At 39.4% G+C, this 26,377-nt stretch overlaps 2 protein-coding genes across 7 annotated transcripts in view; one reads left to right on the top strand and one right to left on the bottom strand.

Annotated features, from left to right (window-relative positions):
* adcy7 (adenylate cyclase 7) overlaps positions 1–24,139 on the top strand; it is a 164,929-nt gene extending 140,790 nt beyond the window's left edge. For all 6 annotated transcript variants that reach the window (XM_048606023.1, XM_048606022.1, XM_048606026.1 and 3 more), the window contains 9 exons: positions 1,362–1,436; positions 4,950–5,119; positions 11,836–11,929; positions 12,017–12,175; positions 17,879–18,025; positions 18,121–18,222; positions 21,129–21,243; positions 21,936–22,060; positions 22,468–24,139. In XM_048606023.1, coding sequence (XP_048461980.1) covers positions 1,362–1,436; positions 4,950–5,119; positions 11,836–11,929; positions 12,017–12,175; positions 17,879–18,025; positions 18,121–18,222; positions 21,129–21,243; positions 21,936–22,060; positions 22,468–22,599 — 1,119 coding nt within the window. In that variant the 3' untranslated portion in view covers positions 22,600–24,139. The remainder of the gene's footprint in view (positions 1–1,361; positions 1,437–4,949; positions 5,120–11,835; positions 11,930–12,016; positions 12,176–17,878; positions 18,026–18,120; positions 18,223–21,128; positions 21,244–21,935; positions 22,061–22,467) is intronic.
* A 651-nt stretch (positions 24,140–24,790) lies between these two features.
* The window catches only part of brd7 (bromodomain containing 7), a 38,383-nt gene continuing 36,796 nt past the window's right edge, over positions 24,791–26,377 (bottom strand). The window contains exon 17 of the mRNA XM_048606028.1: positions 24,791–25,047. Within this exon, the coding sequence (XP_048461985.1) occupies positions 24,917–25,047 (131 nt within the window). The 3' untranslated portion in view covers positions 24,791–24,916. The remainder of the gene's footprint in view (positions 25,048–26,377) is intronic.

Genomic DNA, 26,377 nt, shown 5'->3' on the forward strand with positions numbered 1-26,377 from the left:
CAAAAGGATTAGAGGAGACGTGAGGAAAATCTTTTTCACCCAAAGGGTGGTGGGTCTCTGGAATTCACTGTTAAGTTTGGTGGTTGAGGTGGAACCATTTAACTCTTTGAAAGGAACCTTGATCTGCACCTGAAACACTAACTATGAAGATATGGACCAAGTTCTGATAAGTGTGATCAGAATAACTGGCAGAGATATGATTGACTGGCATCTTTTTGAATTGTAACTTTTCTTTGACTCTGTGGTGTAATCTCTGTGGATTATGAAGTTGGCAAAGATTTTCTGTACATGTGGCATTTAAAGTGAAGTAAGGAAAGCGGGAACGAAAATGGGTCACGTTCACAGTAATTGTAATTTTGGCATATTTAATTGTTCTTTTTACACACGTCTGCTTTCTGACAATTTGAGAATGAAATTCTGAAGGGAAAATTTTCTGTTAGAAGCTCGTTTTGTTCTCAGGATGTGGATGATGTTAGTGAGTTGACATTGATGCCAATTGTCTGTCTTGAAAAGGTAGTGGCCTTGGGGATTTCTTGATCTGTTTGGTAACACTTTCACAATAGTTTTAGATAGGAATTCCAAAAATGTTGATGACTGAAGATAAAGGAATGAAAGCAGATATCCAAGATAGGATGTGCTTTGGAGGTGATGGTGCTTACATTATGTTCCTAGAGGTCAGTCCATTTACCAATTAATACCGGCATAAAAGTAGCATCCACTGGAAGGTGTGTTTTAACATTTTTACCCAATCATGGCAATTTTTCACCTCTCTGTATTTGCTTGGGCTATATACTGTGGGTCATTGACAAACCAGTTTCTGGGCTGAACACCAAATTAAAGCTGGAGGTGAATCTGCTGATGTAATCTTATTTTTCAAACTTGAAGTCTGTACCTTTTAGTTTTTCATCCAATTTAAATAAGTCTCAAAAGCTTCAGAGAGCTGTTACATATCATAAAGCCTTGTGTCTCACATACCTAAGGTGTGATGTGGAGGTACTGGTATTGGATTGGGATGGACAAGGTCAGAAATCACATGACACCAACATGCTTATCTGAAATCACAATCTTTCGGAGTCCTGCTCCTTCACCTGACAAAGGAGCAGTGCTTTGAAAGCTTGTGATTTCAAATAAACCTGTTGGACTATAACCTGGTGTCGTGTGACTTCTGACCTTATAAACGATGTGTCAATGTTCTTGGTCTAGTGCAGACAATATGAGCAGAGAACATAGTTATGCCATTGCTGATGGTCCATGGACCGCAAATTTCTCTCCCCAGTTTAAACGATATTTCTGACCATATTTAGGAATGCAGTGTCAGTGAAAACTATGTGCAATATTGAACACAGCTGTTTTCTTTTTAGCACACCCCACAAGGTGACAATGAAACAATGTGCAATGTGACGAGTACTTTAGTGAAAAAGAATGGCTGCCTTCCTGTGAGTAGAGATGGATGTTACTATCTTGATTCTTTCTTGCAAGTAAATTTGCCTCAGCAAGTAGTGTTTTTAAATGATGATGCTAATATTTTTAAAACATCGTTTGTGCTTCACAATAAAGTAATGGCTGCATTAAATAATGTGTGTCAAACACTTCCTGTTGTGAAAAAAATGGTTTCAGCAGTAAGCAGAAAGAGAAAAAGATTGCTGTAGATTAGATTTTATTTCCTGACAATATATTTTTCTCTCAAGCCATTGCATCTTGGAGGGCTGTTGAAGTCAAGATCAAACCTTGAGATGAAGTCATCAAAATACAAAATACAGCCTATGCTATCCTGAAGTAACTCAGTTACCATTCTAAAGTTACACTTTATTGTCTCTACTTGCAGACTCCTTTTTATAAATATTTATATCTACTCAGGAAACAAGGCTTTGACAAAAGAGTTGGACAGGTATTTTGTATGTTTTTGTTAACCGTGAGAAGGTTGAATCTGTCCCTTGGTTTGGGTTGCTTACACAGTTAACATAAAGCTGACTTGAAGTTGTAAAAGCATTAGGAGCATTTTTAATTTTTTATTGTGTGGGGTACTATAGGAAATGGAGATGGCACATACTTTCAAATTGGTGGAAGGTGCATGTGGTGCCCTAATCATAAAAGAATTAAAATAATTATCTGGGAACTATGTGAGTGTGTGTTTAACCTCTGGTGGAGAAACTAAAGTAAAGTATAATGACTAATGATGGCTTAGAACATTTGTTCTTAATGGAGTTTACCCAACAGTGGTTCAAACCTAGTCAATATATTGAAGAAATCACGGAAGTGATTGCTTTTGGAGATCTGATATCTGCACAGATTTCCAAAAAAGAATGTCATGAAGTGTCTTGAGAAGCTGTGTGTCAAATCTAAGACCCGTGGTGTAAAATTGGTCGCTTCCAAAAGTGCAATGCAGGCTTCTGAAGGTAATGGAAAAGGAAATGCTGCACAATGTGAAATAGGCAGCCAATTATTTGCATGCCCCTTTTGGCTTTGCTAGTGGATGCCAGTTTCACACCAGAAGTGTTAAAATTACAGTGTAAGGAGAATTATAAATTAGCTAGTGTACTATAACATATGGATGTATTCTCCATGAAGTCTGCTTGATGATTGGGATCCTCAGGCTCCAGAACTGTTGACCCTCCCCTATTTAAATTTATTAACAATTTGGAGCAGAGCCTAAAAAGCAGGGTTATTAAGTTCACTTCACAATATAATGGGCCAGATTATCTAGCTAATGGTCATGGGAAGCTGGATGAATGGGTGAATATGTGCGTCAGGACTTTGTGGTAGTCTGCATATAAGACTCTCCATGGAAATTGCCAGAGGGCAATTCCCCAGCTTCCTGGGAATCTCCATGGATGTCTCTGAAGTAAAAGTTGGGACAGTTCTGACGTACTTAGTCAGTAATTACCCAGGATATATCAACCTTTAATCTACCCAAATCCAGTTCAATTCTACATTTCTGCACATCCTGACTCTAACTTATAAAAACCTGGCTCTTCTAAATCTAACTTCAACAGAAACGTACAGCATAGCGTCCCTAAAATAATGTTATCAACGACAGTCGATTCAGGCCAAAAGAGGGTCTGGTCCCATTTTATGGCATAGCCGTTGTATGGTAAATGTAAATATCCAGTCTGAAGGTTCAGGAATGGAGGAATGAGTGAGTGGGTGGGTGAGTGAGTGAATGTATAGGTGGGTGAGGTGAAAGAGTGGGAACAGGGCTAGGTACTTGGGAAGTAGTGGTTCGGCAGGCAAGGTGGGTAGGTAGAAGGTTAAGCTCTTAACAGAAAGCTGAATGAATGGGTAATCAGGTCAGGTGGGTAGTCAGGTCAGGTCAAAAGTGAAAACAGATGATGGGAGTGGGGTAAAAGAATCCAGGCATAGTCAGGGTAACAGGGATTAGCCAGGTTGGGCTGGGGGTGGTCATGGTAAACTGCAAAGAGTTGCGTGAGTCAGGAATTGGTGGGGGGGGGGGGGGGTTGGAGGGGAGGAGTAGGCAGGTCTGGTTGGGATGGTGGGCAGAAGGAGATTCAGCTGTGGAGGAGGAGGGTGACCAGGTCAGGGGCTAGTTCAGTGAGGAAAGGAGAGAAGTCATTTTGCTGGGAGTGTAGAAATGCTTAGTTGGAAGGGTCAGGTCAGGAGGGCAGCAAGGTGGGCCAGAGTGTTGTCTGGGAGCTCGGGGGATAGGTCAGGTTGGGTCGGGTGTATAGCTGTATTGTCAGTAGTGGTCAGGTTGAGTTGGATGTGTTATCAGGGGTTTCAGGTCTGAGTCAGGATGGCCTGAGAGATTGTGTCAAGAGTTGTCATGGGATCAGGGGCCTCGTCAGAGGGTCAGCGTCTGTTAGAGATCACGGTCAGTGCTGAAGTTACCGATGAATTATACCGGGTTTTAATCTGTTTGATATATACCCCTGTTCCCACTCTTTCACCTCACCCACCTATACATTCACTCACTCACCCACTCACTCATTCCTCCATTCCTGAACCTTCAGACTGGATATTTACATTTACCATACAACGGCTATGCCATAAAATGGGACCAGACCCTCTTTTGGCCTGAATCGACTGTCGTTGATAACATTATTTTAGGGACGCTATGCTGTACGTTTCTGTTGAAGTTAGATTTAGAAGAGCCAGGTTTTTATAAGTTAGAGTCAGGATGTGCAGAAATGTAGAATTGAACTGGATTTGGGTAGATTAAAGGTGGACCCAAGACTACTCTGTTTTTAAATGTAGCTGCATAAGCAGTTTCCTGTGAGAGTGCAGATTGTAGGCTAAAGATGATGGAAGCAGAGAGAAATGAGAGAGTGACAATTGATCATTCCCAAAAGCTTCAAGTGGAAGGTCAGAAATCAACAACTCATGGGTTGTATTGTATAGCTAGTTCAATATAAAAGGCCATAGTAATGGGGCTGTATATGACTTTGTTGTGTCCTTGTTTGTGTACCTGATTCAATGCCCATAATCTCTTTTTGCCTCAAAACCCACCCCCCTATACCCATCGCAGCAGGAATATTGTCCAGAAAGGGTACACTTAAGATGCTTAAGATCCCTACCTTAAGTGCACTGAATAATGGAGGCAGAATTTGTGTGTTTCAATTCTCAGACCTAGGGGATCTGTCAGGTCTGTGAGGGCATCTGTAATATATAACTGGATGATTAAGGGCAAGGGGTCTGGCAATGGAACTAGGAACAATCATGCATATTGACAAGGCGAGAAAAACTGAGACTGGATGAGGGAGATCAGTGGTATTCTTAACTTTCTGCTCTCTATCTGTGCGAGTAGCTAATTATTGATGCCATCAACAGTAGCAGTATAGAACAAATGCCAGTTATGGAACGGCTACATTGTTATGCTCGTTAATATTCATTTCATTTTGAGCATTATCCAAAATGTATATTAATTATTTCATAAGAAGTTAACAGAGCACAGCTGTTTGCATTCTAATTGTTTTTTAATTTGTTTTTGGCAGTATTATGTATGCTGTTGTATTCTGGGACTCTTCACCTGCTCAGTCTTCCTCAGAGTGAGCTTTGAACTGAAAGCACTCCTATTAATTATTGCCTGTGTGGTTTATAACATCATTTTTCTAAAGACCTATGCTCTTTTGTTTGATGAATACCATATTGATCTGTACAACAGGTAGGATTTTGATATCAGGAAGTACCAATCTGTCAATACATGCATATGCTGTCACTGTAACTATTCCTTAAAATGTTTGCTTTCCCATCGCTGTTTCTGTCCACAGGCAGACAAGCTATCAACTAGTAACAAGTGCTCAGATTGGGTAGAAATATTATTGTGCAGAAATTTTTTTAAGTCTATATAGCACATACATATTTTTATTTTAAAAATACCCAGGTTGAAAGAAAGGATCAAATCCTCCAGTTACATGATGCTGTCTTCTGTTCCCTTCTACTTCTACCTTTCACTAAACATCATTCCTTAGGGACGTGGCTGACTTCCTGTATGAAGATTGTTTTGTGCTTCCTTTAAGTACTGATCAGTATAGATATTACTTGTGCCCAGTATAGAATGGGCTTATTTTGGTGTATCTTTGGGCTAAGCATCAAAACTATGGGAATTGTATAACTCATTGTGGGGACCATTAGCAGTAGCTTGTAAATAATTAGTCTCAGTTATTCCATTAACAAATATATCTGTTCTGTGAATGTTATGCAATTTTTATGTTTACAGTTGTTTTAATTTTTATCTTTGTGTATTCATTACTATTTTATGAATTGCACTGCTATGTACTAATTTATTGGCTGAATTATTGGATTAACCAGTGGTTACGAGTACAGGACTTAGGAGAGGGAACAGGCCATTTGGCCCTTCATGCCTGCTCCACCATCCAGTAGAATTATGTCTAATCTGGTTGTGGTCTAAGCTCCATGTTCCTGCCTGTTCTCCATAAGCCTTGACTCCAAAATCTATCAAAAATCTATCTCATTCAGCCTCGAATAAATTGAAAAACCCAACATCCTGCTGAGGAAGAGAATCCCACACTTCTAACAACATTTTGAGAGAAAAAAACCTTTTCAGGACTGCCTTAAAAAGGGAGACCCTTGGTTCTTAAACTATGTCGCCTTGTTTAAATCTCCCCTCAAAAGGAAGTATTCGTCTGGTATCCACCTTATCCATCCTCTCGATACTATGTCTTTTGATCGGATCATCTCACTTTTCTAAACTCCAATGCATATAGGCCTAACCTTTTTAGCCTCTATTCATAAGAGCTTCATCTTGGGAATGAGTCAAGTGAACCTTCTTTGAACTGCTTACGTATTTTTTCAAATAGGGGGACCAAAAGTGTACACCGTTATTGTATAAAAGAAACTGGGGAGGCTTGTGCCAGCAGCTGACTTCCTGTACTTCAAAGGAAGTTCATTCCCCCAACATAAGGAGGTTCCCGACTTTTGTTCTGTGTCTTTCCCCAGTTAAAACTATTGAAGATTTCCACTATGCTGCGTAGAGAGAAGCAGTTGGAGAGTTTGTGTTTCTAGACAACTATCAATCCTGCCCTCCATATGCACTGCTGCTCACAGTGTAGCCTTATGGTATTGCTGGGGATGTGGGGGAGCTGGATTTCTCACTCCCCACCTTGGTGAGAAGAATGGCAGATGAGAAGCCAACCATCAGATTCATACCATTGAGAAAAACATTAATGATTAAGTTCTCCCCCTTCAGATGATGGGACGGCACGGTGGCTCAGTAGTTAGCACTGTAGCCTCACAGCGCCAGGGACCTGGGTTCGATTCCACCTTTGGGTGACTGTCTGTTGGAGTTTGCACGTTCTCCCTGTGTCTGTGTGGATTTGCTCCGCATGCTCTGCTTTTCTCCCGCAGTCCAAAGATGTGCAGGGTAGATGGATTGACCATGCTAAATTGCCCGTAGTGTTCAGGGAGGTGTAGATTAAGTGGGTCATAGGGGGATGGGTCTGGGTGGGATGCTCTGAGGGTTGGTGTGGACTTGTTGGGCCAAAGGGCCTGTTTCCACACTGTAGGGATTCTATGATTAACAAAAAGTCTCACTGAGGTGCTGAGGGGCCTATCTGCATGCATTTGCATCCCATTACTGCTACAAACTCGCTGGAATTAACTTTGCATTCCTGATTTAAATTCTGCCTAATTAACAAATCCGGGGCTGAATCTTGCCATACTTTGGCAAAGTGTTGATTTCATCAAGCTGTTTGGAAGGTTTCTCTCTGTGAGGTCCAACAAGTTTTCTCATGCTATCATCTCTCATCTCGCCTTATTAACTACCTGGCACGTCCCCCCGTGACCCCTCTCTTGCCTGAAGCTAGGCCGATTCCCCAATTCGCTGTATGCCAGCACCCCTGGTGTCAGTGCCATCTTGGACCCCAGCCATACGCCCAGTCGAGCATTGGTGATATAGAGTTAGCCTTCACCATTAGTGTCATGCCCCAGCAGCTGCAAACTAACCCTGCTCACAGCACATAGGTGGCACCGCTGACACTTCCTTGCACAGGCCACTGCACGTTCCTGCAGGTATGGTTGCTTAAGTGTCAGGCCGCACAACTCTCTGGTACTTTGCCACATCCATCTTATAAGCCTCTTTAAGTCAATGCTGCACTTTGCTGAATGCCCACTGTAGTCCAGCAGCTTATCTGATTGATCAGTGATAAATGTCCATTACAGAAGAGCCTTCAAATGCTTCAAAAGATAGACTTCTTCTTTGTAATCACCAAAGGTGAACAGAAATCAAACAAACAGAAGCTGCATTTGCCTCTCAGAGCGCAAAGCAATTGCTTGAGTATTGAGCATCAATAATCTTGCAGTCAGTGGCATTCTCAGTCTGTGGAGAAATTGGGCCGCCTCATGACGATGCTGTGGCTTTCAAGAGGTTGTTTTTTCCCTGGATTTTTTGACGAGAGATTGTAAGGCAGAGTTGTCTTTAAGAAAGGAAACCGCTTATAAGGCCTTAGGTTTTTTTTAAAAGTTGGAACAATGTCTGGCTGTGGCCAGCTCTCTCAGACCAGGCTTTCTAGTTGATTTTAGTTTTTAGGTTTAACTTTAAGCAGAAGCTATTGGGATCTCAGAAGAGTTGGAAGCTTCAATGAATGTCTCCTAGCTGCTACTTTGTCTGAAGTTTCTCTTGACTTTTTTCCTCTTGGATTAGAGAACTGCATGTTAACATCCATGTCTGAATTTTTCCTTTTTTTTTGCCAAGGGTTGTGTTGATGCGATGTTATTATATTGGAACAGTAAATTAGTAATAGTTGCTGAACCTATTATTCTGTTAAGTTTTCCAGGTAGAGTTGTTATTCTAAATTCCTCTTTCTTTGGTTGTATTTTAACTGCAATGTTTAAATAAATTATGTTTTGCTTAATGTCAAGTAGTTTGACAAGTTGCACTGCATTGGGAACTTTACATTTGCCTTTAAAATAAGAAAAAGCTAGGCTACCTGCTTGAAATATTTTGAGGGGTCCTGGTCTATAACATCTGTCATCTGGAGAGACGAAAGAGCATCAAGGATGAAAGATTATGAACCTCCTGAGTCTCTGACACATCCTGAGAGGGCCTTCAGCTGTGACCTCTTTGTGTGGAGCCTGTTTGGTTTCTGCTGCAGTTTGTTCAACATGCTTGCATATCTTCTCCTCTCCCATTTCTCTGCACTTTCATTACATTGCAGCAACAGTGACGGTCACCCCCTGCTGTGGGTAGATCCATCAGTCACGCTTGAAATGACCCTGTGTGGGGAGCAGAAGAAACAGGAGAGGTCCTTAGCATTGAGAGCAGTCAGCATTCGCTTACCTTACAAATAAACACTTAATGTATTTTCCATGCAGTGGGACATGTCCGTCTTTGGCATAAAGCTCCTTATGTTGACTCCTCTTCTACCCCTCCACCCCAGGCTCACGTTACCTGTCCTAAATCCACAGGGTGACACCAAGGTCAGGTTCAACGCTGTACATGTTTCCTGAAGGGTCATGGTAGAGCATATTAGTGTGATGGAATACTCCCCACTTGCTTGGATGGTTGCAGCTCCAACACCACTCAAGAAACTTGACACTGTCCATGGCAAAATATCCTGCTTGATTAGCACCAGATCCACAAGCATCCACTCCTTCCACGACAGACACTCAATAGCAGTAGTTAGTACTATCTACAGGATGCACTGCAGAAATTCAGTAAAGATCTTTAGACAGCACCTTCCAAACCCAGGATCCCTTCCATCTAGAAGGACAAGGGCAGCCTCCAAGCCACTTATCATCCTAGTTTGGAAATATATCTTTGTTTCTTCACTGTTCAACACCTAAGGGTGTTGTCCAACTACCTACATCACATGGACTACAGCAATTCAAGAAGGCAGCTAGGGACAGGCAATAAAAGTACTGGCCAGGCAGCGATGTCAACATTCCATGATTGAATAAAAAAAAGACCATATGCCTCTTGAAGAGGAGATTCAGACACCTGGGCCAGACGGGAGGTGTAGTGCAGTACACCCCATACACAGTGTACCACATCATAGATGTGAAGTGGGGGAGTGGGAGATCTCCTCTGAGGAAGCTGATGCTGAGATAAGCCAGGAAGGCTGTCGCAGACACCAAGCCAATAGATGGTGCAATGAAGCAGAGAGGCAGGTGAAACCTCATAGACGTCCACTTCTGGGAGACTGTGCTACGTGGACGTGTTCTGTTCTCAATGGACCGAGCCAGCTGGGAGGCAGCTCTATCCTCTCTTCAGCACACCTCCCTGATTACCCCTACCCTCCCTCACCTCTCAGAATGGTGAAGGTTATCTCTCGGGTGTGCTCTGCCTTCCTTGTCCAGAGGGTGCCTGCTATATAGACCCCAGGCAAGGAAAAGACCCTTGGCTTCTACAGTTATGTGGTCCAGGCCCCTCATCCTGCTGGTGAACTGAAGGCACAGAGTGTGAGCTCCTGGATGCTCCCTCTGCAGCTTTGACTGATCTGCTCAAATGGCAGGTCCAGGGTTACGAGAGGGAGTATGGGCACATGCAGTGCTGATGGAGTGAGACAGTCAGTGGCATTCCAAGAGATGGGCATCATCTCCTTTGTTACAGGGAAGATGCCCTCTGCTTTCACCTCACACAGCCATGAAGATTCCAAGAAGGGAAATGAGATGGCAGTGAACATGAAGATATATTTGTGTGTTACATTTCTATCTATAATGAAGCATTTTTATATTGTGACACTGAGATGCCTTCAGTAGGATTTCTTCTTCCTTTGACTACAACTACATCTAGGTGACGGCTGATATATACAGGTCATGGAGGAACCTGCTTACTGGTAGACCCTGTTTTTTGTAAAAAAAGTACTGATGGGTCATGTGTGTCATTGACCAGGCCAGCATTATTTGCCTTTGAGAAGGTGGTGGTGAGCTGCCATCTTTTACTTGCTGCAGTCCATTTGGTGTCGGTAAAACCACAGTTCTGTTAGAGAGGGAATGCCAGGATTTTGACTCAGTGACGGTGAAGGAACTGCAATATATTTCCAAGTCCCCAAGATGGTGTGTGGCTTGGAGGGGAACTTGCAGGAGGTAGTGTTCCCACAAATCTGCTGCCCTTGATTTTCTGGGTGGTAGAGGTTGTGGCATTTCAAGGTGTTGTCAAATGAGCCTCAGTGAGTTGCTGTAGTGCATCTTGTAGATTCCACACTTGCTGCCAGTGTGTGTCAGTGATGGAGAGAGTGGATGTCGCATGTATTAGATGTGGTGCTCAGATGGTGCTGGCTTTCTTGGATGTTGTTGGAGCTGCATTTATCCAGGCAAGTGGGGAGTTTTCCATCATGAATCTGCCCAATGCATTGTAGACAGTGGAAAGGGTTTGAGGAGTCAGGAGATGAGTGACTTACTGCAGAATTCCCAGCGTCTGACCTGCTATTGTGGCCATATTATTTATATTACCAACTGTAATTTCTAAATTCAAATTTATTGGGTATGTGATGAGAAGGCATTGCTGTGCCACCGTTCCCTGGGAATCAGGACTAAAGCAAAATCATAATCTTGCCAAGTTGAGATATCTGTTTTGAAGGAGATCTGTGGAGATACCTGTATGGTGCATGCCAATCCATTTAGTAGCGTCAGAAATATATTTTTTCTGAGCAGTTTTGAAGTAGGATTTGTTATACAACTCCTTGTCTTTACCATTTGTGACATAGATTACGGCAGTTATGTTAGAGCTATACAGGACTTTGTGGTAGCATGTGCAATTCTGGTCACCGCCCTACAGGAAAGAGGTGTTGCATTTGGGGCGGTGCAGAGGATATTCACCATGATGTTGTCAGGGATGGAGCACTTTAGCTCTGAAGAGAAGCTAGATGAGCTTAGATTGTTTTCTTTGGAGCAGCAAAGGTTGATGGTGGGGACCTGATTGAGGCGTATCAGATTATGAGGGGCATGGACAGGCAGAAAAGAAAGCAGCTGTTCCCCTTTGTCATTAGGTCAGTAACAAAAGAGACATAATTTTAAGGTGAAAGGCAGGAGGTTTAGGATTTGAAGAAAAATCATTTCACCCGGAGAGTGCTCTGGGTCTGGAATGCACGACATGGGAGGATGGTTGAGGCGTGATACCTCATAACCTTTTTAAAAAAAACTTCAATGAGCACTTGAAATTACATAACGTTCAAAGCCTCGTGTGGAAAAGTGGGACCAGTGTAGATTTAGTGTAGCTTTGGCAATACAGACACAATGGGTTAAAGGGCCTCTTCTGTATTGTGTGATTCTAAGGTATGTAATATCAATTCTGCAAATGTGTGCAATGTATTTTGCTTCTGTTTATTGAATAATTACACCTTTAGCAAATAGTCATAGAATCATCTGTATTATTCCTGAATTTAAATATGAGTAACTAATTTTGTGATTTCCATTTATCAGCAGTAACAATGTAACTCTTGTGAAAAACCCCAAGATTATGGCTAGCTTTTACCTCCTCCTGTTTGGATTCACTCTGCTGTTTCTGGCAAAACAGGTAAAAATAATTGCATTGCTGAAATATTTACCTTTTGTCTGCAATTATATCAATAGGAGGCAAAAACAGTTTGTCTTGGTTTTGCAGAATGAATATTATTGTAGGCTAGACTTCCTATGGAAGAATAAATTTAAAAAAGAAAGGGAAGAAATCGAGACAATGGAGAATCTGAATCGACTTTTATTGGAAAATGTACTGCCAGGGCATGTCGCTGAACACTTCATTGGCGAAAATAAAAAGAATGAGGTATGGATTTCTCACACCCATCAATATTTGCCAATATCAGATAAATTGCTGCCCAACCAGTCTTTTATAGCTAGCAGTATCGCATGAAGGTCAAAATGATTGATGCATTATGTGGGGGAGTATTTATTTGTTGGCAGTTGTACATTTTGTTGCAAAACCATCAAAATGCAAAATCATCGTCCAGCCAAGGGTTAGTTATTCCTGGAGCGAGAACAGTTTTTCCATTGATAGCCAGTAGCATATTATTCTTTCACTCGGTTTGATTTCTCTGACTGAAATAGCATCTGTTTCTATAAAGATAATAGTATTGTATCCAACAAGATAGTGTAAGCACTCACATCAAAGTGGTATTACTGTGCGAATGAAGAATGCAGATTCCATCTGACATGTTAACCTAATATTCTGAAGCAGACATTAACTGGCATACCTTGTATTTCCAGCATTCAGTACTGAGTTTCAATTTTACAATATTTTAGTTAACATCTACTGCTTTGCAAGTGGTGAATGTGGACAGCACAGAATTGGGAGGATGGGCATCCATAATACCATAAGAAATAGGTGCAGGAATAGGCCATTTGAACCATTGACCTTGCCGTACCTTTCAATACAATCATGACTGATCTGATTGTGGCTTTGACTCTACTTTGCTGCCTGTCTCTTCGTAACCCTTGACTCTGTTGTTGATCAAAAATTTAACTCAGCCTTGAGCATATTCAATGACCCAACATGCACTACTCTCTATTGAAGAGAATTCCAAAGACTAACATAACCCTCTGAGAGAACAAAATCCTCCTCATCTCCATCTCAAGTTCAAGACTCTTTATTTGTAAACTGTGGCCTCTACTTCTAGAATCCTTCGTGAGAGAAAACATCCTTCTTGCATCTACTCTCTCGAGTTTCTTCAGAGTCTTATAATTCAGTAGGATCATTTCATTCTTATAAAATCCAATGAGTATAGATCCAACCTACTCAACCAGTTCTTCACCAGACAACCCCTTCACTCCAGGAAATGGTCTCATGCATCTTACCTGCACAGTTTCCAATGCAAACATACCCCTCCTTAAGAAAAGAGACTAAACTATATACAATGGTATTACGAATACTGTGTAACACTTGATACAAGAATTCTGTGCTTTTATACTCTAACCCCTTTGCAATAAAGGCCAGTATTCCATTTGCCTTCCTGCTTACTTGCTGTACCTGCCTTCTGATATTTTATGATGTACAAGGACACCCAGATTCGTCTGTATTGCGGCATTCTACATTCTTTCTATATTTAAATAACATGTTTCTATTCTTCCTGTTAAAGTAAATAATCTTGCATTTTCCTGCATTTTTACTCCATCTGCCAAATGTTTGACCACTCATTTAATCTATCAATATCTACAAACCTCTGTGTCCTCCTTATAACTTGTTTTCTGACCAAATTTGACTAAATATAGTTGTTCCCTTCATCCAAATTATGAATATAGTTTGTTTGTAGTTGAAACCCCAGCACCGATCCCCTCCGCACTCTACTGGTTACAGTTTGCCAACCTGAAAATGACCCAGTTATCCCAACCCCTTCTCTTTTAATTAATTCAGTCAACCAATTTTGTATCCATGCCAGTATAGCATCCCTTATACCATGAACCTTTTGTGCAGCAACCCTTTATATGGCATCTTATCAAATGTCTTTTGGAAATTCAAATACATTGCAATTACAGATTCCCTTTAATCCATCCTGCTTACTATATCCTCAAAGAACTCTAATAAATTAGCCAATCATATTTTTACTTTCACAAAATCACATTGACTGTGCCTGATTGTAAGAGAGTTTTTGAGATGTCCTGATACTACCCCTTAACGATAGATTCTGGTATCTTTTCAATGCCAGTTGTTATTGTTTGTAGTTGTTTCTATTGACCTATAGCTTCCTGCTGTTTTCTTCCTCCTTTCATGAATAGCAGTGTTGTATTGTAGCTTTTCAATTCACTGGGAACTTTCAGAATGTAGGGTATTTTTGAATGTTATGATTCCTGCTGATACTGTCGCTGGCTGTATCAGATCTCAGACTGAAATCTGGATTGATGTGGTTTTTTTAAAAGCTTAATTAACGTGGCCTTTCACTGAAACAGAAGCACACAATGTTGTAGATTTGTTTTTAACAATACAACAGAAGTTTATTATGCAAATGAAGTGACTATAAATAGAACAAAACAAGTTATTACATGTATCACAATTTGAAAGTTTTCAAAGTACATGATTAAAAGTACAATCTCATTTATTCCCAACAACTTTGAATATTGTAACGTAAATACCTGACACAATTACCTTTCTGTTACATTAATTTTGACTTAACTATTCTTTCAATCCCTGCTTTTGGAGTTTGATAGCCTTTTTCCTTGAGTAGTCATACAACTGAACTGAAACTTTCTACGCTTCAAGTAATCCATTCAGTTTCTAACCAAAAACCTGTGGTCTGGAATTTTAAAATAAAACCCTTACTGAAGTAATTGTTGTGTAACTGTAACTCTTTTCTCAAGGAGAAGCTGTTCTTATATCTGACCTCAGCTAGATCTTTTGCTAGCTGAAATCCAAAGGCTTTCCAGGCTATAGGTTTTTGCCCTAAACAAAACAAAAACTAATCCTTGATTTTTCTAAACCAAAGCAAGCTCTTTTTTTTTCAATGTTTACTCTCTTCAATTGTAAAACTGTCACAATGTGAAGAAATTCCCATTGTCGCTCCAGGAGCTGCACTCTCTCACATTCTGGTTTAAAAATTAGGGCTTCAGAAAGACTGACTTCAGTAAAACTTAAGAAAGTTAATTATAAAGTTCAACTCCTCTAGATAGACTAAAACCCAAATTGCACACCTTGCATCATATGAAGATTAGAACCAATGCATCCAGTATCTCTGCAAGAACTTCCTTTAAAACTCTAGGATGCAGGCAATTTGAATTACCGGCTTTTAGATACATTAGTTTTTCTAATAAGTTTTCTCCAGTGATTATGATTAAACAAGATCTTCCCTCAATTTTGCTTCTTGAGTTTCAGTAGTATTTGTGATATTTTGTGTCTTCTACCGTGAAAGTAGATGTGAACAACATGTTGGAAAACTCTTCACTCTCCCTGTTGCCTGTTAATAATTTACCAGTCTCGCCCTATAAGGGACCAATGCTTATTTTAGGGAGTGTGTTCCTTTTATATGCTTGCAGAAGCTTTTACTGTTCGTTGTTACATTTATTGCTAACTTTCTGTCAAATTCCAATTTTTTACTCTTTGTTAGACTTTTAGCCACCTTTTGCTGGTTTTCGAACATTCTGGGCCACCGGTTAGCTTTGCAGAATTATGAATCTTTTCTTTAAAATGGTGTTAAACTTAACCTGCTTAGTTAAACACAGTTGTTTAGCCCCTCATATCTGTGTACGTCAACCTGTGATGTCAAGGTTACCAGCTCCGTAATGCCCTCTGTGTTCCAGACAACCCCCTCCCCCCTGTATGGGAACATGGTGTCAAGAAGAAACAGTGAAAATGCAGCGAAGTTCATTGAGATTGCAGAGCAAAAAAGTAGTGGTAGAGCAGCTAGAGAATTCAAGATATCGAAGAAGTATGTTAGAGATTGGAGGAAGCTCTCTACACAGTCTGGGAAGATGCTTAAGAGTAAATGTGCAAACAGAGGGCAGTTTTGCATTTGGTAGTGGTTGGAAAGTTAATTTGCAAAATATGTCAATGAAAATTGTCAGAAAAGATGCACAGCTTATCGCAGCTCTAACTGAAACTTCACCCTGAAGTGAGCAAGTAAGTTAGGCGTTGCAGGTTCCAAAGCCAGCCCTGAATATTACACCAGGTTTATGAAGTGAAACAATTTTGTACTGTGACCAGACGTCATCATTTCACAGCATCTTCCATCGGAACTTGATGACAGGCTTATCGCATTTCAGCAGCTTATAAAGTACAGAAAGAACAAGGTACAAGTTGGCCCATATTGGGACCATCAGTGGGAGTCGTATGAATTTTGACATGCCAGCTAGTTAGTTGGAGAAAAAAAAAGTGTTGGTGAAGAGAACGGGCCATGAAAATATCAAAGGTAAACGTCGGTTGTAAAGAAGAGAATTCATGAATAAGGCCACCGGTTCTGGGACCCCGCAGGTCGTAAAACTCTATTGGCAATATAAATTGTTTACGTTGGTTATAGAATTAGAGCTGTGTTGAGAGTAAAATAACTTATTAAGATTTATATTTGGACCAAAGTATACCATGTTCCGTAGAGATGGTGGTGCATTGTTTAAAATATTCTTTAATGTTATTTATCTGTCTGTGCTAAGAGAAGCAGGCTTTAGTTTGGGGAATAGGTTAAAGTAGTGTAGCTTTGTTTTAGTGTAGGCTGCATCTCACCAGATTGAGAACAGACAGGAGATGATTTGATTTGATTTATTGTAGTCATATATACCTAAATACAGTGAAAAGCTCTGTGTTGCAAGCAGTGCAGGCAGATCATTAGCAAGCAAGGACATAAAGATCATAGATGCTTAGACAGAGCAAGGCATACAGTTTATGCTGCACAGGAGGTGCGCAAAGCAGCATCAACATTAGCAAGATCGACATTAGTTCTGACGAAGGGGCTGCGCTCCGAAAGCTTATGTGATTCCAAATAAACCTGTTGGACTATAACCTGGTGTTGTGTGACTTCTAACATTATTTGAAGTTAGAGAATCCATTCATCAGTCTAATAATGGCAGGGAAGAAGCAGTTCTCAGACCGGCACTTCAAACCGAGAAATACTATCTTCTTCATTCACTATATAGAATGTAGATGGTCCCAGTCTGGGTTTGTATTTCTTCATGGAGAAGCAGCCAGGCTTGCATGTAGTGGAAGAACTGTGCAGTGGTCCTCAGTCGGCAAAGTTGGTTTGACTAACTGGAGAAAGGCAGTTGGGTGACTGATGGCAACCCGATCAAAGGAATTTGGCAATCACAGTCACCAATGTCTGCAAAGAAAAATTAGAGGCTCATATTGACATTAAAAAAAAGCCAATGGGGAAGGACCCTTGTTGACTCTAGATTTCTGTGGAAAATTCAGATGAATTCTGAAGGCTGTGGCATACCTTTAGGTTGGTCCCAGGAAAAGTGAATGAACCATTAAAATTTTGTAACATAAGCCAACACTTAGGAGGAAGTAAAAAGGAGAACTGAGTTTATAGCACAAGTTTTCCTAAACTATAACATTAAGTTAGTGAGACTTGTTTAATTTCTCTTTATATCCAATCAAGTTTGCTTTTGTTTAAAGTGTGTAATCTTGTGGTGTGGTTCTGGTGGATAATTGCCAGGTGTTCAGATTTCTTCTTTAAACATTGCTGGTTCCTTACAGGATCACAGTGCCCTGGACAGATGAAAGGAAATTTATTTTATTTGTATGGTTTTTGTGATGGAGATGTTGCCAAGTAGAGCGTACCACTTAAAGTAAAGATTTGCTTATTATTGGTGACTATCCTGGTGCTTGAGTAAACTGATGCAATGTTTGGATCTCCAGTTGAAGAATGACACTTGAATGCATGAACTGAATCTCATGCTGCTACAACTCAGCATGAATTCATGGGAAAAGAGGGAGAAAGAGAGGAAACCAGGGAAAAATAACATTCTAAATTGCAGTCTACAGACCTGTAACTCCTAAACATTCTCTAAATATGTTTAATGTTGATTTGTGGAAACTTTTTTTGTGTAGGATTTGTACCATCAATCTTACGACTGTGTGTGTATCATGTTTGCATCAATTCCTGATTTCAAAGAATTTTACACAGAATGCGATGTAAACAAAGAGGGACTTGAGTGCCTGAGATTGTTAAATGAAATCATAGCAGACTTTGATGAGGTAAGTGATTTTAGAAAGATTGTTATTGTAGTTCATACATTTTGACTACATTATGGGGACAACATGTTTGTAAATATGCAACATTTCTTTTGCAGCTTTTGTCAAAGCCAAAATTTAGTGGTGTTGAAAAGATAAAAACTATTGGAAGCACCTACATGGCTGCTGCTGGTCTTAGCATTGGCCAAGAAAATAAGCAGGTAAGTTCGCGTAGCTTTGACATCACGTACATAGCTTTTCTTTCTCTTGAAACTCTACAACAAATGTAAACAATTTGGTTTCATTTATAAATTACTTGGTGATTTGGTTTTTTTTTTAAAATCCATCATTATGCTTGGGGGACAAAACCACTGATTTATTGAGACTTAAAGAATTTGTTTTTTTGCACCAATTTTTAACTTAACAAAATGCTAATGAGTTATTAAATTTGTTCCAGTGCTTTAAAAGAACTGTGAACAGTTTATTGAGCTACAGCTCAGCTTTCACTACCTAATCAGCTCGATCTGAATTTTGATTAGGCTTGTCATTGGAATTACGAATACAACAGACAGTAACAGTAACTGGCCAGTATAATTTGCCTCGAGGAAATTTTATTTTGTGTCCTTGTTTATTTGTGTCCATTTAACACATTTTGTTTACATCACTTGTCCTTCAGAAAAAAATTAATGTTATGATCCTTCATTCTTTTGAAGGGTTATTTTTATGTTAATTTATAGTTCAACAAACAAAGATGCCTAGTTTGTTCTCATAACAAAGTATTTCAAATGCAGATTGTGCCTAAGCACCTTTTATATTTTTCAAACAATGTATGCTAAGTGTTTTTTTACATCTACTTTGTTTAGAATATCCTTTAAGTGAGGTAACCTCAATATAAACACTGAGTCACATACTTGCAGAGTTGAGGAAACTCTGTGGACCTTTAAAAATGGGAGAAGGGGCTGAGTCGCAGAAGTTCCACTCCCACTGGCAGTAGCAAAAAGGGGGAAGGATGTGAAGTGCACAGACGTGATTTATGAATCAGCTGGTCTAGCAATGTTCACTGCACAGATGAACAGATCCAATTTTCATTCAACCTCAACCTGCAATATCTATTCCACTCCTTTATTGGTACAGTTATTAGTCCTCATGAAGGATGGATGGTATATGTAGAGCTGAAAAACTATTGAGTTATTTAAATTCTCTGTCGCTTAAGTTTTGAGAAGGAAGTTGTCCTCTAGAGCTGATAGGCTGGTACCTCCAAAATAACAGCAGTGCCAGAGATCAGTTTGGCAGAGATATTACTTCCTACACTATGATCTTTTATCTTCTGCAGTAATCGTTGATGTGGCACCATATCAAATGTCATCCAGAAATCTAAATACATCCACTGGCTCCCCTTTATCTGCAGCACAGATTACTTCTTCAAAGAACTTCAATTAGTTAAACATGATTTCCCTTTGACAAAACCATGCCTGATTTCCTTGATCTTATACCAGTGCCCTGTTATGATGTCTAGCTTCTAGCATTTTCCCAGTGACAGAAGTTAAGCTAATTGGCCTGTAGTTTCCTGCTTTGTGCCTCCCTCCCTTTTTGAATAAATAAGTTACAAGAAATGTTTTACAATCTAAAGGAACCTTCGCTGAATCTGCGTTTTAGAACATTAAAAACAATGTGTCAACTATTTCACTGGCCAGTTCTTTCATGACCCGAGGATGAAATCCATCAGGACGTGGGGAATTTGTCAACTCATGATTCCAACAATTGAGTACTCTAACAATACTAGAGCCATAGGTTTAAGGTGAGAGGGGAAAAGATTTCAAAGTGACATGAGGGGCAACTTATTCACACAGGGTGGTGCATATATGAAACGAGCTGCCAGAGGAAGTGGTAGAGGCAGGTACAATTACAACATTTAAAAGACTTTTGGACAGGTACGTGGATAGTAAATGTTTAAAGGGAGATGGGCCAAATGCAGACAAATGAGACTGGAAAGGAAACCTGGTCAGCACGGATGAGTTGGGCTGAAGGGCCTGTTTACGTGCTGTATACCTCTATGACTCTAATTTACCCTCTATTATTGATTGCAATATGTGATACAGGGATGAGTTGGGGGAGGGGGTGGGGTGTCATTTTATTTATTCATTGGGCTTTTTAAAATTCATTGGATAAGGGCCTCGCTGGCTACAGCAGCATTTATTGCCCATTCCTAATTGCCCAGAGGGCAGTTAAGAGTCAACCAAATGTATGCCGGACCAGGTAAGGATGGCAGAGGGCATTAGTGAACCAGGTGGGTTTTTTCAACAATGGATTCACGGTCATCATCAGACTCTTAATTAAAGATTTTGATTGAATTCAAATTTCACCATTGAATTCGAATGCATTAATTTGTAATTGGAACCATATAGATCCATTGGTGGTGAGTGGAGTGGCGTAGGAAAAAAGGATGGGATAACAAGCCTTTATAACAATATATCTGAGACAAATCTCAGAGAACTGGGCCTTTAATCAGCCTTTGTAAGCATTTGAAAGCTTCTGTAGCAATCTGTCCAGAAGTGATGGGCCTGACTCCATCCCACTCCCACCTCTAAGCCCTAGAATGAACTCTACACCATTCAGGTGATCTGCTTCTACGATTAAAATACAGACCTATCAAGTTACTCAAAATTACTTCAATGCCAATTGTTCACAGAAAAAGAAAGAACTGTTAGGAATTTAAATGAAATCTAAAAATGTCATTGTTGATCAGTACCTGTTGTTTCAAGACAACTGAAGAGCTTGATGTACATTCATAGCATTTTCTGTCTGTATTTCTATTTGTCATTTTCAGTCTCAATTCAGAATACGTTAACTTTCTTGACTTGATGAATCCTGAATGCAGAAACTAAGATATGCAGACCCTATTGATTCCATAAGAAATATTTTGTCTAAACATTTTAGGTAGATATTTTATATTTGCATTCAATGCTGGCAACCCGTGCTAGCTCTTGGTCCAGTAATTTGAAATGTGACCTTCATTACAAGTATTTCCTATCTCTGAGCTATGATGTTCTACAGTTGAATTTTAACTTATTATTTTTGCGTATAGTGCATTTGATTTAAATTTGCGTTTGTTTTATTGCTGTGTCAGGATAGTGAAAAGCCTTGTACTCACATTGGCATCATGGTGGAATTTGCCACTGCATTAATGAGTAAATTGGATGGCATCAACAGACATTCTTTCAACAATTTTAAACTGCGGGTTGGTAAGTTAGATTCTGTAATTCTGCCAGAATTACAAACTCTTACTTAGCTGCACTTATTAAAGTAAATATGTTTGGTCACAGAAAGACTTGCAAGCTGCTCTCTTTACAGAGTTGGTGTAAACAAAAGCTGATGTTTGGGACTGACAAAATAAACATACATTGTTTTCCAAAATTAAAATAATTTAAAGTGTAATTCAACTGCTTATTCCCCATTGTGGAAATTTGAAAGTCTTGGGAGAACTATACGATTATCATACAATCCCGACAATGTGGAAGCAGGCCAGCTGGCCCATCGAGTCCACATCGACCCTCCAGACAGCATCACACTAGACCCAAGCCCCTACCCTATCCCTGTAACCCTTCATTTTCTATGGCAAATCCACCTAGCTGCACATCTTTGGACTGTGGGAGGAAACCGGAGTACCCAGAGGAAAGCCATGCATACATGGGGAGAACGTTTAAACTCTGTACAGTCACCCGAGGGTGAGATTGAACCTGGGTCCCTGGTGCTGTGAGGCAGCAGTGCTAACCACTGAGCCATCGTGCTGCCCCATTATAATCCATTGTCCACAATAATTACCCAGATTTTAAAACTGTTTCCTAAGCTATAAATAATCTTCTTACAATCTGATTTTATATTGGCATCTGTATGTCTTTGTTGTTTACTTAGTATCCATTTTTGCTCTCTGCAGGCATAAACCATGGACCTGTGATTGCTGGTGTCATTGGAGCCCAGAAGCCACAGTATGACATATGGGGGAATGCAGTTAACGTTGCTAGCAGAATGGAAAGCACTGGTGAACTTGGAAAAATCCAGGTAAAAATGTCTTGGTTTCCTTTTAAGATTTTTTTTAATATTTAGAGCATTGTGTAAAATTTAAAAGCTGTTTGGGTGTCAACTAGAATAACGTAACTTGCCCCAAAACAAATGAAGTCTTTGAATTATTTCTCTATGTTTGGAATATAATCAATGTTAAATTTGCATTAATGATTAAATCATTGACCTAGAATTTGACGTTTGCTCAGCTCATTGTTTGAAATATATAAAATTCATTTCGGAAGTTTTAGGCTGTATTTTGTGAGTGGGACCACTACAACCACTGGCAGTAAACTTGGGCAAGCCTACCTCTGCCATTCCTGCAAATAAAAAAACCAAATGATTTTCTATTTTGTATAATCTGATTGATTAGTGTATTAATTTTCTTATGTAATTTATGATTTTAGGTCACAGAAGAAACCTGCAATGTTTTGCGACAACTAGGATATTCTTGTGAATCTCGAGGACTTATCAGTGTGAAAGGCAAAGGTGACCTACAGACTTACTTTTTGTGCACAGATGTTACAAAGTCGCACTAAATACTAAACAAACAATTTATGCAGTTACAAAGCAGCCACATAAAGAATATTTCCAGTATAGTTACAAGATTGTTTGCCGATACATGGTTGGCGTAATACAAAATAAAGTAGCGGTAAAAAGTTACAATTTTCAAGAAAGAAACTGGGATTGTGATAGTGAATTTTATTTAAAAGTAAGTTGTTTATGGCTGCACCGTTGTGAAATACATGCTGTTACTATTTGATGAAAAGAAACATTCTCATGTGCCCTGCATCATAACTTATAGTACAAGGATTAAACTATGAAATTACAAAAAGTACCATTCAAATTTTACATATGTTGTAGCAGTAGTTCTTTTTAATGTTTATGTTTTGAGTTTGAATATAATTTCACTATAGCTTATAGAGATAGCTAGTCTGTAGTGTCATTAGTAATGAGAAAATATTTGTATACTTTTTGGATTTTGAACTGAACAAATGCATTGTCAACAGGATTGTACCTGACTGATTAGCACATTTGTTATTTCACAAAAATCTACTCATTTGTGTTCAGAGTAGTTTTAAGAATGTTTACTGCTGCAAACAGTGCTGTCTAGTGGTTATTACAAAATTCAATACTGTCCTTATCTGTATTTATTCCTCAAACCTTGTTTACCAATGACTATGGTGCTAGCTATAGCACTAAAAGTCACCACAGATTTGGTTAACTCATGCACCAAATTTTCATTACTTTGCTGTGCCATAAATTTACATCATGTTTTAAAGGAAAACGTTTCCCGATGTTTACAAATGACAAGCTATACCAGTGACTCTCAATTGACTCTTCTTGTTAGTGCAGTGTTGCTCTCTCACTTAATTACTATGTAATTTCTTTACCAACATCGGTACCTGAAATCGTTTCATGACTGAAACAATATTTTCGATTTTAATAATGTGATCTTTTTCTGCAGAGTTGATGTCCTCTTTTTTAATGTAGTTATTCAACTTAAGAGTCATGGGTTTTAAATATGCTATTTATGCATGATTCCAAATTACTGTACAATCCACTGGCTGCAGGTACAAAAATATATCTGACCTTATCATGGCAGTCAACAAGTCTGGTACAATCTACTTTTGTGGCTGAGATATGGATTTGTTTTTTTTTAAACTTGTTGAGGAAGAGCTTTAAACTGATAAGCACTTATTGTGTAAATTTATAGATTTTTGCCAAGTATCTTTAACTTGTGATTTAGTATTCCATATTTTAACACCGCCTTATGTCCAACTTTATGTGACCTAAACAGAAATCTCAGCTGATATTGTAGTTGATGAGTTGAGAATTTTTAAAAAAAGCAAAATATGCACTCTCTATTTTGGGATAGAGAATAATACTTTTCCACAATTGGCATGAAAAAGGGAAAACCTTCATTTAAGTTATGCCATATTATAGGTTGCTTAGAGCTGACGAAATGTACATTTCTGAATGCTAGTGAAGTAATGTAACAAAAAACGTTTTCTTTCTCACAACCTTGAAGCAAATAGGCTATATAATAAATTATTTCTAACAGTACAAATTCTCCAAGTTATTTGTGTCTTGCAGTAATTTAACTTTCTTTTCTCTGTATCAATTATTCTACTCTTTAAATAGAATTCAGAACACAATGATGTGATGGTGACTTTAACACAGTAAATAAGACTTTGCAGGAGAAATATCAAATGAGATTTGACGGCAAGCTGCAAAGAAAAAATGGATTTTAAGGACCATCTTGAGGAAAGGATTTACAAGGTTGCTATGTCTCTGCCAGCAACTTTGATACATTTTAATTGATTGATGGGATATGGGTGTGACTGGTTAGGCCACCATTTATCACCTAGCTGCTGTTAGGCAAGTGGTGAGGAGCCTCCTTCTTGAATTGCTGTAATCCACCTGATGGAGGTAGGTGCAAAGAGCTGTTAAGGATTTTGACCTTTGTTGCATCTCCTACTAACTTATCATGTGACACATCCCTCTCCCCTCTCCCTGTAAATGAAATACTGCTTTTCTACAGTAGACAAGCTCACGTTTTCCCATGTTTGCTAAATTTCTATCCAATTGTTTAACCCATCTCTCTATCCTTGTGGACTCCATGGTTTTTTAAAATTTTGGTTATTTTCTCTGCAAATGCTCAGTTCTAAAGGATTATCTGCTCATTGGCAAACTCATGCAAGATAATAAATACAATATAACCCAGTGTTTAAAAAATTCCCACATTTATTATACACACTTTACAGTATAAAATTTCATATAAAATTGTTTGCCACTGTTGATTGATTATATTGTTTCAGATGAGACATTTTTCCAACTCAATAATCTACGTTTTCATGTAACAATCGCAACTGGATCCTCACTGATGCTAATGACTGGTTCAAGCTCTGGCAATTCTGTAGTTTCCATGTCCTCCACTAGGTTGCTGCTCCTGGCACCTGTCATTGTTAGGAATGAAGTATTTGCTTGAAAAGAAAGCACAAACATTGATTGAGAGTTAGGAGACAAGTTGAAATTACCCTGAGGCTGATCAAGTGCTTGGACACCAAAGTTTGAATTCTGGGTTGATCACCAGCAGGATACTTGTGGGCACCTCACTCCCACCACAGTGCACCCCCTCTAAGCCCCTCTCTCCCATGTCCCTCATACCGCTTGCACAAACAGATACAATCTCTCCCGTTCTACAGGAGAAGCCCTTTTTTTTCTTTCATTCATTAGATGAGAGCGTCACTTGTTATCTAGACCAGGTAAAGATGGCAGTTCCCTTATGTAAAAGGGCATTAGTGAATTAAGTGGGGTTTTTCCTGAAAATCAACAATGGATTCATGGTCATCATCAGACTCTTAATTCCAGATTTTTATTGATTTTGAATCACACCCAAGTCCCCAGAACATGACCTGTGTCTCTGGATTAACAATCCAGCGATAGTACCATTGGCCATTGCCTCCCCACTATGATGATGTAAAGATAGTTACCTCCATAGATGGGACCCTGTCTTTGTGGCTATGAGTCTGTGTATCATTCTAATATTTCACTGGTTTATTCAAGGAAAGTGTGTGAAGACACAAAAACATTTTAATCTAGTTTTCTACAGTGAAGAACAAGCAAAGGCAATCTTTTAATATGGGAAGTTACCTTCATAAATTAGATAACATTTAATTAAATTTGCTATTTAAGATGGCAGTGCGTTCAAGATAGAATTCAGTTTATTATATTTTTAAAGTGGATTTGATTACCAATGAGCTTTCTACTACAGTATTGGTTAGTGGTGAGGCTCAGACTGAATTCTTGTACAACCTCCCAAAAAATGAACCTGAATGCTGGGCAATGACATAAACAGGAATTATGATACAATAAGCAATTTGACCAAGGTAGGTAAGTTGAGCAGAACGCCAAGGCAAAAAGGACTTCAGCAACCACCGAATCAGATGTACTGCTGGGGCTGCATTTGGAATATGGAGCAGTTTTGGGCTCAGTACCTAAGGAAGGATGTGCTGGCATTGGTGGGGGTCCAGAAGAGGATTACATGAATAATCCCAGGCTTGTCATACAAGGAGGTTGTGGACACAGGAGGTGTTTCCACTTGTGGGAGAGACCAGGACCCAAGGGCACAACTTCAGAATGAAGGAACAGCCCTTTAGAATTGTGATTAGCTGAAGAAATTCCTACTCGAGTGGTAAATCTGTGGCACTCCTTGCTACAGAACGGTGCATTTATGACTGAAATATAGATAGGTTCTCGATTAGTAAGAGGTTGAGAAACATATCAGCCCTGATCGAATGGCAGAGTAGACTC

This window comes from Rhincodon typus, chromosome 15 (genome assembly GCF_021869965.1).
Source record: "Rhincodon typus isolate 14 chromosome 15, sRhiTyp1.1, whole genome shotgun sequence".
Lineage (NCBI taxonomy): Eukaryota > Metazoa > Chordata > Chondrichthyes > Orectolobiformes > Rhincodontidae > Rhincodon > Rhincodon typus.